Here is a 12,528-nt window from a genome sequence, read left to right on the forward strand (position 1 = left end):
CTGGCAGTGGCGGGCTGCACAGGCTCCCCGGAAGGGGGTTGTGGATAGTGACCTGTGTTCGTACACAGGCTTCTTGGTGGCGGCAGCAGCAGCCTTAGCGTCTCATGCCCGTCTCTGGGGTCGGCACTTTTAGCCGCTCTTGCGCCCGTCTGTGGAGCTCCTTTAAGCAGCGTTCTTAATCCCCTCTCCTCGCGCACCAGGAAATAAAGAGGGAAGAAGAAGTCTCTTGCCTCTTCGGCAGGTCCAGACTTTTCCCCGGACTCCCTCCCGGCTAGCCGAGGTGCACTAACGCCCTGCATGCTGTGTTCATGCCGCCAGCCCCAGTCCTCTCCCGGCGCTCCGACTGAAGCCGGAGCCTCAGCTCCCAGCCCCGCCCGCCCCGGCGGGTGAGCAGACAAGCCTCTCGGCTGGTGAGTGCTGGTCGGCACTGATCCTCTGTGTGGGAATCTCTCCGCTTTGCCCTCCGCTCCCCTGTTGCTGTGCTCTCCTCCGCGGCGCCGAAGCTCCCCCACTCCGCCACCTGCAGTCTCCGCCCGCGAAGGGGGTTCCTAGTGTGTGGACACTTTTTCTCCTTCACAGCTCCCTCCCGCTGGTGCAGGACCCGTCCCTGTCCTTTTGTCTCTGTTTATTTTTTTCTTTTGCCCTAACCAGGTACGTGGGGGGTTTCTTGCCTTTTGGGAAGTCTGAGGTCTTCTGCCAGCGTTCAGTAGGTGTTCTGTAGGAGTTGTTCCACGTGTAGATGTATTTCTGGTGTATCTGTCCCCTTTTGGTTTTAATAAACTTCCACTGCCCTCAACCTCAAGCCATTTGGGCCAAGAATCAAAAGCCATATTATGCAATTTTACTGTCCTTTTTAGTTATATAAATTATATGGGATTATCTTTTTAATTCATCTAATTGGTCTAGATTATGGCCAGAGAGCTTAGGTTTGTTATTGTGTCTTGCCCTGAGTTCAGAAGTTGATTTACACATTTTCCTATGGATCACACATAAGTACACAGATGTTTCTGTGCAAGTTAGGGTGACCATTTAGACATCAAGGAAACATCCTCCACATCAGGGCTTTTTCTAAGCATGTGTAACAAATGTTAGTGTGACTTTTTTTTTAATACAGCTTTTTCACATTTTGGAATTCCTCATCAAATTAAGTAAAAAGCCTTTAACAAGGTTTCTTGTTAAAGAAGTCTTTAACAAGGTTAAGAAACCTTTAACAAGGTTTCTTAAAGCCAGAAGTTTGCAAAACTCTTGTCCTGCCATCCTGAATCATATTAGTTTAAACTATTAAGCTAGTTAGTTTAGGACTTAACTAATAACTAAACTAACAGATTACGTAGTTTAATCTTTTAACTAACCAACCGTTTAAATACACACATATCAGTTTCATAAAATGACCTATTAGCTTCAGCTGATGACTGCAGTTTCTTCGCCTTCTGTGATTAGCATCTTCCAGGTTTGAGAAATAGAGACATCTGGGAAACATAAAATAAAAGGTGCTATGTCCATAAAATACCCTCTTACTTCTGAAAAAGAAAGAAAAGAAACAGAAAAGAAAAAATAAATTCAATTGTGACACATTGTGAGGCTTATGACCACTATGTTTGCCTTTCAGATCCCCAGCTCAAGGGTATAGTGACCAGGTTATATTGCAGGCAAGGCTACTACTTGCAAATGCACCCCGATGGAGCTCTCGATGGAACCAAGGATGACAGCACTAATTCTAGTAAGTGACAACCTCAGGCCACCAGTGAACACAGTTGGTAGAAGATACACTGCTACTTAAATGACTTTTAAAAATACACTTGCAAATATTGGGTTATGTTCATTCATTTTTCCAAATGTTACACAATAGAATGCCATTGACAATTTTACTTGGACCACATGGCTGGAAATATTCATAGAACCACAAAAGAAACTGTCATTTTAAGAGACGTATTAGTGAATCTTTTCAGGTTTTTTTCCCAAACAATTGTCATATCCAGCATTATTGTTACTTTAATCTCATTATCATCAAAGTCAAGTAACTACACTAACACATTCAGGTGAAAGTTGATTACATGTTTACTTTGGAAGTTTTATCTTTATTAGGCCTGTAGCTTCTTAATGATAACTGGAAACTCAAGAGTTACAAGGATTAGTTGTTTCAAATAATAGAAATGTTATGTTTCAAATAATAAAAATATTATTTTTAAAAGTCTTTGTGTTCAACAAGAAAAGGTAACATCTTTCTTTATAGAGAGAACATGAAGGCTGTGTGCTTTTAAATGCATTGTACAAATTGTTTATTTGATAAAATTGGGCTGTGCTTTTATTTATTTTTTTAAATTAAAAAGCCACCCACTTTCCCTTGTTATAATGTCTGTCTTCATTTTACTATTTCTTTATATATAACTTTTCTTTGTATTTTTATTTTGGTGCCCACCCCTCTTGTTCAATTGTGTTTTCCTTTCCCATTTTCTGTTCATATTGGCCTCTGATTCCCTTTAGTTTAGCACATCAGTTCTAAAATAGACACACGTTTTATTGCTCAGAATTAGTGAAAAGCAAAAATTGATTTTATTAGAAATATTTAATCACATATTACTAGTAGATATGAATCTTTTCATTGATTTATCATTTATCCTTCATATACAGAACATCATTCTGTGGAAAGAAGGAGGCTTTGAATACATATAACCAAATTATAGATTCTTCCTGTTCTAAAGTCTAGTAATCAACTGTTGAGAAGCACTGATTCCGAGAGCAGCTAATGATGTAGACTATTTTTGCATTTGGTGTTGCTAAGTGAAATATCAATATTTTCCCAGCCATTGTGTTTATATTTTAGACTTTGGATGTCACTTCATTTTTAATTTTTCTTTCAATTTTAAATATTTTCCTTGTTTATCTACATTCTCCTCCTATTCAATGTTTAATCTTTTCCTCTTTGTTTATATTATGTCGTCCTTTTGTACTTTAAATTTTTCCCTGTCATATTTGTTCATTGATTTTTTGTTCGCTTTATTTCCTCTTTTGATTTAGAAAAAGAGAAGGTAAAGCAATTCAGATACAGAGAAGAAAGAGAAGACATTTTTATTCATAAGACTGATGTCAAACGTTGTTTACTTTTTGGGATTTTGATATTAGGTTGAACTTTTAAAATCATCAGCACTTGACCATCTTTGACCTACAAAAGATGTCAGTTTCTTCTGATTCATGTTAAAACATATATATCTGCTCATTTTCCTTTCCCCACTTTTAACTCCTCACCCATTCTTTGACAAAACGCATTCTCTTTTTCTTACATCTTACAGTCATGGGGGTCATGGACTTTAGAGACTCCTAAGTTCTGATGTCTTCAATGTCCTCTGATTTTCTTCAGCCAGAGTCTAGTAGAGCACGAGAACAAGTTTTCCATAACTATGGTTATGATAAGAGCTATGACACTGATTTATCAGACTAGAGGTTGATGCCATCCATTTTGACAAAGTTTTCAAGAAAGGAAATATACTATAGCCGTATGAAAATGCTGCTTAGTTGGACTTCCTGGGAAAATAATTTCCTTCACACAAATGGTTTATGAGTTTTTTCCCTACCTTCTCCTTTTGTTTTTGTAATGCCAAACAAATTGGTTATTTTTCATTGAGGACTCAATATCGAGTTAAGAAGTGTCAAGTAGACACTGTCTTTTAAAAGCATATTGCTTCACAATTGAGTAAGCGGCACAATATTTCCTAAATTGTGAAAGTACAGATGTAGACATTATACATACACGTGATTATAGCTGGTTATCTGCCTAATATTAAACACTAGACTGGAAAGCTGAGATAGTAAAAGATACTAGACCTTCTGTTCCTGAATGTATGAGGCTTCTTTCCTCCTATTGTGTAACTGCACCGGAGGAACAAGAATCTCTGGGTGGCTCGTGAAATCCTTTCTAATCCCCTCAGATACTGGTGAGGAACAGTTCTGGGAACCAAGCAGGAACAGGAGCCCCAGTGGACAAGCAAATCAGAACCAAATCAGAGTGACCTCACTAGAGGGATTTCGATTCCTATGCAAAGATCTGGCCCACGGTTTCTTTTCTTACAAGTTACCATTGCATTTTATGTGCCCTTTAAGCCAGTTAGGTTAGTTTCTTCACCATTTCAACATTTGCAAAGACAAAGCAGAACAGAATAAAACAGTCTGAGATAAATGTTTCCTTCTCAAAAGGTTATAAAAACTGTATGATTGTAAAATTTAATAAAACTTGGCAGATTGTAGCAGCTTTATAAAAGCAACGGTAATTACTAATTAACTCTACTTTTGTGTACTATCACCATCTTAATTGAAAAACACAGTTTTTTAGGATGAATTTTAAGATATTTTCTTTTCTCTGGTTTATCACAGTAATCTTCTACTCCTAGGGAAATGGTTAGCCCAGAAAAGTGTTCTTTAGAAATGGAGGTGAGCATCAGAGATGCTGGCAGACAGGTCCTCATTAGAGCACTGCCCTTTTTTCTTGAGGAAGGCTATGATGTAATAATTCACAAACACATTCCATTTTTTTATATTTCTCTGAATGCAAAACAAGGAGGGCTTCCCTGGTGGCGCAGTGGTTGAGAGTCCGCCTGCCGATGCAGGGGACGCGGGTTCGTGCCCCGGTCCGGGAAGATCCCACGTGCCGCGGAGCGGCTGGGCCCGTGAGCCATGGCCACTGAGCCTGTGCGTCTGGAGCCTGTGCTCCTCAACCGGGGGGGGCCCCACAAACAGAGGGGGCGGCCCCGCCCACAAAAAAAAAAAAAAAAAAAAAAAAAACAAGGATTAGTCATCTATAGATAGGAAAAATAAAGAGAAATAACCTACACGTCACCCTGATGCCATCCCAAAAGTCATCAAATGACAAAACTGAGGCTTGAATCTTCAAATTTTCGTGATTTGAGCTCAATAAATAGCCCACTACTAAATATGAGATTACTTAAAACTAGGTAAAGTGGAACCAACCTGCTCAGCTTCCTTTGTCAAAAAATTTAAATGTGTTGGGAAGGAGAAAGGCCTGCAGGCGAACCTGATACTAACGTCCTCCCAGGCTTAACAGCCTGAGATCTAGAACTATCTGGGCAAGAAAATGGTCCTAGTAGAGAGGTACTGGAGCAACTCACCTGCTTACTTAGGCTTGCACGTGCCCTGGAAAGATCTTTCACAAAAGGTAGTGAGCGCCTGGCTTACCTCATCACCACACTCATTTTTTGGGGTGTGTTTCTTTAAAATTCTTAGAGTTTCCCTTTTATCTACTAAAGGTCAGCATTACCATGACTATGGTATTTGATTAGGGAGTGGTTTTCTTCCCCACTTTGCTTCTGGGGATGCCCTGGGGTTTTTCCTGTGCTCTTAAACTTCTTTGTCCCCATTACCAGATACTGCAAGCAGAAGAGGACTATAGAAATATCCATATGCAATAACTATTGCAAGATCAAAGCCTCATACAAACCAATCCCTCTCACCTTAGAAGTTCCCAACCTGATAACTTGCTGTTTGAAAATGGCCGGTCACTCACAGTGCCCACTCCCCGAAAGGCCTTAGGAAGGTGTTTCTTACCTTGGCTGTAGGTCGGGGTCATTTGAGGAGCGTTTGTTCTTAAAAATTTGTGATGCCCTAAACCCACTCCCAGAGACTGATTTAATTCCATTGGTCTGGAGTTGGGCATGGCCATCCTATTTTATGAATACAGCTAGTTTTAAAGTGCAGCCAGGGTTGAATGAAATTCACTGTTCTATGGAGACTGGAGTGTTCCACAGAATGAACAAAGTAGCATGGACGTCTTCATTATTCTTACTCCCCTAGGTCTTGTGATATTGCTTTATAATTATGCTATATACAAAAAGAGTGAAAAAAATGTAATGATGTTTCATTTAATGTGGGTATCTGTGGTTTTGATTAGCGCCATGGTTCAGTCATGGTCAGCTCTGAATAGGCTTCCACATTACGGTGGTTCTATGGATTCACTTTCCGTTTTCATCCTGTAAATTGTAATAACTATTATTTTAATTATTATTCAGGTCACAACCAAAATCCTAGGGAGGGGGACAATTTTTTTTTAGTACAGTCATTTTAGACTATCTTCTATAATTTTACTCTTTCCCATACTGTATTATTTTAGTGAGTTCTTGATGCACTTACCTTCTAGGATTATTCCATCTGGCCTATATCAATTATATGGCACCTACAAATACCATTAGATATGTATGAAGGTTAGAATAATTAAGTTTGAATAGGTTAGGATAGAATAGTTTGCATGGATAGATGTACAATTATGGTTTTCAAAAAAACTTTTGCACATAAATCAGGAATTACCCTATGATGCCCATCCTTTCAAAATATAAGGGAGATGGGACAGTTCAGGTATTATAGAAAACAGTGAAAATGGCCAATGGCTTTCTCCCATGAAGAAGGAATACTGAGAGTTACCATGACACAAATACTCAATAAATCCACACTCACGTTTAATATTAACTAATAGAAATAAGCAAACAGAAGCCTTGTTCCTCCATAAGGATATCATAAGCCCCTAGAATCCAACAGAAGACAGTCCAGTGTTAGTTTGCATCATGAAAGCTAATATCCACCTAACCATATATGCCCCTGAGTGTTCTTGTAGGATAATTTTCTAGGGCCATGGCCTGCCATTTTCCTTTCATCATCTGAGTAGCACAGACATCTTGAGATCTCAAGATCAATAATAGGTAATAATTGGAAGAGAGGGCATAATTTTCCCCTACCCTATTCAGAGAAACCATGTGCCTTGGAATTAAATAGAACACAATTTAGAAAGTCCATTTAAAGTTATGTACTGAGTAAACCTATCGATTTAAGTCAAAATTGCCCACATTTTTGAAACTATGTATCTTTTGTGGAATAAAGGTGAGAGCCTTAACCTAAGATATTTTACTTGTACGTTTACTGCGACATTTTAGTGTTTTCATTGCCTCTTCTGGCCTGGTTCTGTTACTTAGAATTAGACTTGAATTAAGAACTAGAATGGGAGCAGATAACCTCCCATAATTAACAGTTATCTTATAAATGTGTCTCTGATAAAATCTCCAAAATCATCCAGCATTTCTCACCAAGAATGGTGCTAGATTACCCGCTACACAGTCACATGTAACCATGGCATGGAAATGCATTATTAAGGATGTTAAGACTTTTTTTTTAAAAAATCAGTGATAACATTGCTGTCTGCACAATGTAAAATATACGTAAAAATACATTTCTGTCAATAAGAGAAGAAACAACATGGAAACGAGTTTTTATCTCTGTCATGGGTAAAATTGAATACTTTTCCCTCTTTGTTTTAGTTTTCACTCATAGTTTATGAACTATTAATAAAGAAAATTATCTATGAAATTTGCATGCCATTCAGTTTGATTAGTTCTCTCTAAATTTAGCACATTGGCAGGTGCACATCATTTCTGGGCTCTGCTGGCATATCATGTTGGTTCTGCAAGAGTAATTTAGTTTTGGAATTACCTTTTAAACTTCTTGCCTGTCCTACATTGCAGTGATGAAGCAAACCTTCTACTTAAAAGACCAGAATAAACACTCAACTTGGGCTCTTAAAATTCTGCTTTTTCAGAATCTTTGTAGCTTATTTCTTTTGGTATCAAATGGTGTCAGAGACTGTGATACTATAATCACGATTACAGGCTTGATTCTAGAATCACAATTACAGGCTTGATTCTATTTATTATGCCATCAGTTCTTCAGAATGCTATAGGGAGACTGCTAAGATCTATAAATTGGAGCTCAAGTGCAAATTTTACTTGTAACAGAAACTTCTTAAATAGAGTAATAAAAGTTACTGAATTGGAACTTCTCAGAAGGTTGTAAGAAACATAATGTTTCTCAAATAGAACAAATGAGACAGAGAAAAGTGATGGGGATGCTTTGCTTCTTCCTGCCCTTTGGTGACAGACTGTCTTTCTCTTAACAGCACTGTTCAACCTCATACCAGTGGGACTGCGCGTCGTGGCCATCCAGGGAGTGAAAACAGGGTTGTATATAGCCATGAATGGAGAAGGTTACCTCTACCCATCGGTAAGTAGCATGCCCAAGATTTTGGCCATTCATTCAATGTCTGCAAAATAGCGAGAGCATCAACCACAAAAGTGAGGAAGTTCTGTCTCATGACTCATTTTTGCTTTAGTATTTGACCTTTACTGCAATGCTGTAGGAGCTATTAATTCATTAGTCTTCAATGTTTGATAATACCAGTGTATCAAGTGGAAGAGTTATATCACCTCTTAAAATTGTGCATTTGCATATTTTTATATCTCGCAGTTCACAGAAAATTGAGCAATTTTGAAAGCGTTGATATTGATATAATCTTTTTCTACTGTTTAGAATTGTGCTTGTCTTAGGGAGTTTCTTGTAAAAGATTATTTTATAAAAAGAAACAGAATAAATGGGAATTCTACAAAAGTAAATTTAGGAGAGATTAGTTCTTTTAAAAGTGATAATTCAGATTGAGTAAATGCTTTATTGGGAAAATAATTCTAGTATCAAAATGGATATTGCATTTAAATTTAAGCAAGTCTCGGTTTTGTGTTAATGTGTACTAGTAGCTGGGCACCTTCTAGTCTCTTCTGTAATATTTACTGTTTACAAATAATTCATATCCAGGTATACTGTATCCATATATTATAATGCAGCTAGAATTCATATCTGTCACAAGTCCAAGCAATAGAGACTTAGATGAAAATACTTCTTTCCATTATTCCTTGAGCAAAAGTGGATAAAATCATGGAGCCTCAAAGAAAATTCTCTTATTTAGGTTTGCATGTCATCTTAGTATAAATTCTTTAAAACTCTGTTGTTAAATATCGTCATCAAAAAAACCACATGTAAACATACATACATACACACACACACCTAAAACTTAAGCAGAGAAGAAGCATCCTGTGGGGCCTCCCATGCAATGTGATATATTTTCTTCAGCAAATCCGGGAAATCTGTCAAAGAAGATGAAATGTGAGCTGCAGATTCCCTTCGTGGTGAGCTGGGAAATACCCTTGTCATTTGGAACCTTCCTCCACCTTCCCTGAAGGGTGTTCCTGCACACAGACCTGGGCCCTACATTATGCAAATTGCGTTCTGTTTCACAAGATGAATATTCAACATACTGGGAGCAAGAGGAAGCTAGAATTCCCCATCTCCCCTTTAGGAAGAATTCGATTCAGATAAAGATCATTTTCTAGAGATACCTTATTTCAGATAAAAGTCAGTTTCATTGATGTGACATTTGTTCTGTTATTTTTGTTTCTTTTACTCACAAGTACCCTCTGAGATGCCTAAAAATTATTAGATGCCGTTTCTGCCGTAGCTTCTAGTTCTGTTTCTGCCAATCTGCTGATGATTTTATCATGCTGTCCTGCTGAGGTATATGCATTGACGTAGGGGAAATGTAAATGTTTGTTTGATCTTTTTGCTTCTGAGATGCTTTCCGTTTTCTTGCGATGAGGTTGCACGTGTATGCCGTTTTTCTAAAAGGTAGAGAATATCATCGTGAGTATGTGTCTTAGCTTAAAATCCAAGTGCTGGTTCTGGTCAGTGCAGTCTAAGTGGTGCAGCAAGAATAGAGTGAGGACAGAGCTAACTGCCCAGTCCAGTCCTCGGCACCTTAAATATGGCCTTTCCACCCAAAAATCAGATCTGTGGGCAGCACCTGCCCTAGGATTAGTCCCCGTAACACCATCAAGCTTTTTATCTGACCCATTGTTTTCTACTCTCACCTTCCAGATTCTCGAGGTTCTTGGCTTCTGTGCCTCCCTTTTGGTGTCTTGATTCTCTGATTTGCAGATCTTGGTTTTCTCCTCTTCTCGTGTAATAGTAATAATGGTTAATATGTATCTAGTGCACTCTGCCTAGCACTGTTCTAAGTGCATTACAGTCTTAGCTCATTTAATTCTCCCAACCAATTAAGCAGATATTGTTAAAATGATAATACTGATGAACAGAGAGCTTAAGAAGCTGTGCAGTCACCCAGGGAGTAGACAGAGAAGACAGGATTTGAGCCTTATTAGTCTGACTCATTAGCTTACATTTTTAACTGTTTCACTGTACTGCTTTCATGCGCCAAACAGTTTTCATAATATGGTCTGGCACCCATTCTAAGAAGTTATAAACACAAGATGATGTAATAAAAATCTTTAGTGAATTGTTACCTAGGGAAGAAACTTAATTTCAATTATTAAGAAGTATCATTTGAAATATAATCTGTTTCCTTTGGAGATTCTCAAGTTAAAAAATCGTAGAAAATGATATTTATCGGAGGAAAGGTTGATATTATATACTGGGTGCTTAATATTCTTAGAATGTATCACAGGTAATGTTTGAGCTTAAATTTTTAAAGCCGACGTGGTTAACCCAACTAAGAAGTTTTGAACTAAGCTGAATAGCTTTTTGAAAAGGAAAACTCCACTCAAGCTAAGATTTAAAGGAAAAAGTTAATGAAGATTGAAGTCCGAGAAACAAAGGAGTCTGTTTTAAGCTTATACCCACTTTAAAAAGATCAAATTAGATTAGTGTCTGATATGAGACCGCTCTTATTGAGGATCTATAAATTTAGAACGTAGGCAATAAAATACTCAGATCATTCAAAGTGAGTTCCATTAAATGAAAGTCACACTAGGGATCTGACTTGGAGTGTATATTCCTTTATTTGTATTTCAGGAAGTGACTCTCATAATCCCTTGCCATCCAAATAAAGATATTTAATTTGTCAGATAATTCCACCTCAGGGGGATGAAAGAAGGTATCTTAACTGAGATGTAAATAATCACATTTCTGATGCTGAAGGTACTTGTTCCCTGTGGAATCTCTTCTTCAGCATGACAAGAGTCATTTCTTTTGTGGTCATAATGATTGTAATATGTTTCTTGAAGATGCCTCTCAAGAGATTTGATGTTAGATACAAACAGTTTGCTTGAAGATAGAATGCAGGCTGCATGGTCACAGAACAGAAACTGACAAGGAAATACTTTTTTAAAGAATTACTTTAAAATGATATTTAGGAAAAATGCATGTTGACCAACTATAAACTATTTATAGTGCACTTGTATTTCTGTGCCCGTGGAGTGATGTGTGCGTTCTTTGCTCATCCCTGATATCCATCTTGTCTCTGAATAGCATCTCTGGACATCCATCCTCAGGGAACTGGTCACTATTTATCCCAGTGCTGGTGGGGTACCCTAGCCATGCCTCCCAGTGTTCTGTTTTTCTTTAGGTACCAGGCAGTACATGAGATTAATCATGTAATCTGAGCTACAGTGACTGTCACTGGCCATCACTATCCATTGCAGGTGAGCCAAGGGCCTCAGTAGCATCTGATGACTGCTTATCCTGGGGACCAGCCTTTTGTTCTTTGATGTGACCCCTGGGAGCTGGAGGCAAAACTATTAACTGAGCAGGTTTCCATTCATCTGGTTACACAGAGGTGCCCCTTCCATTTTTCATCTTTCATTCTTCATCTCTCTGAATGGGTTAATTTCTTTATCTTAAAAGTATATTAAATTTGAGATGATTGTTAATGTCTTTGTTATTCTAAGAATCTATGACTCTGTGCATGTTTTTCTGCACAAACAATATCTAACACCTTTTGAGAATGTATATATGTGTGTGTGTGTGTGTGTGTGTGTGTGTGTGTGTGTATATATATATATATCATTTGTGTGTATCTAGTTTGTGTGTGTTTCAGTGGCATTACACATTGTGCCTAAATTACACACACATTTATTTACATGATTACAGTTCTGATCAGAGTGTTTCTATTTCTTTGTATGAAATGTTAAATAATAGTTTTAAAATTTACACCTATTCTAAAGGTTTACTTACCATGCTGAATATATATTTCTTTTTTTATGAAGTTTTCCTATGGTCTCTTCCACATTATGACTCAGTTGGATATATCATCCAGGCTCAAAATGGCTATTATCCTTTCTTGGTATTTTGGCTCAGATAATTTCTAGTAATAAGAAAGCAACTATAGTGCTTCAGTTAATTTCTCTCCGGCATTCATGTAGTTCCTATGACCCTGAATACTGATGCACAGAATATGATTGATTATGACAAAGGCAAGAATGCCGTCGTTCTACTTAAGGTCACTTACCAGAAGGAAAAAACAATTTAGAAACAAAAGCAAATGGTAGACTACATATAACTAATTTTAAGTCATCTTTGGACAAAAGGAAAACGTGAAACATCCTATTCTTCTACTGTTAGGTTGATAGTAGGCAATCAACCTGAATGCCTTTAGGTTGGGCAAGTACTCTACAGTCTGGCCACAATAACAACTACTACTTTTTTTTTTAAATTTTTATTGGAGTATATTTGAGTTACAATGTTGTATTAGTTTCAGGTGTACAGCAAAGTGAATCAGTTATACATATACATATATCCACTCTTTTTTTAGATTGTTTTCCCATATAGGCCATTATAGAGTACTGAGTAGAGTTCCCTGTACTATACAGTACGTCCTTATTAGTTATCTGTTTTATATATAATAGTGTGTATATG

At 37.6% G+C, this 12,528-nt stretch overlaps 1 protein-coding gene across 3 annotated transcripts in view; it reads left to right on the top strand.

The window, feature by feature from the left end:
- The window catches only part of FGF14 (fibroblast growth factor 14), a 600,501-nt gene that overhangs the window by 482,494 nt on the left and 105,479 nt on the right, over window positions 1-12,528 (top strand). For 2 of the 3 annotated variants that reach the window (XM_024754004.1, XM_024754005.1), the window contains exons 2-3: window positions 1,610-1,720; window positions 7,949-8,052. In XM_024754004.1, the coding sequence (XP_024609772.1) occupies window positions 1,610-1,720; window positions 7,949-8,052 (215 nt within the window). The remainder of the gene's footprint in view (window positions 1-1,609; window positions 1,721-7,948; window positions 8,053-12,528) is intronic. The other variant, XM_024754006.1, reaches the window with a different exon arrangement.

Source organism: Neophocaena asiaeorientalis, unplaced genomic scaffold, assembly GCF_003031525.2.
Source record: "Neophocaena asiaeorientalis asiaeorientalis breed wild unplaced genomic scaffold, Neophocaena_asiaeorientalis_V1.1 scaffold684, whole genome shotgun sequence".
In the NCBI taxonomy this organism is placed as follows: Eukaryota; Metazoa; Chordata; class Mammalia; order Artiodactyla; family Phocoenidae; genus Neophocaena; species Neophocaena asiaeorientalis.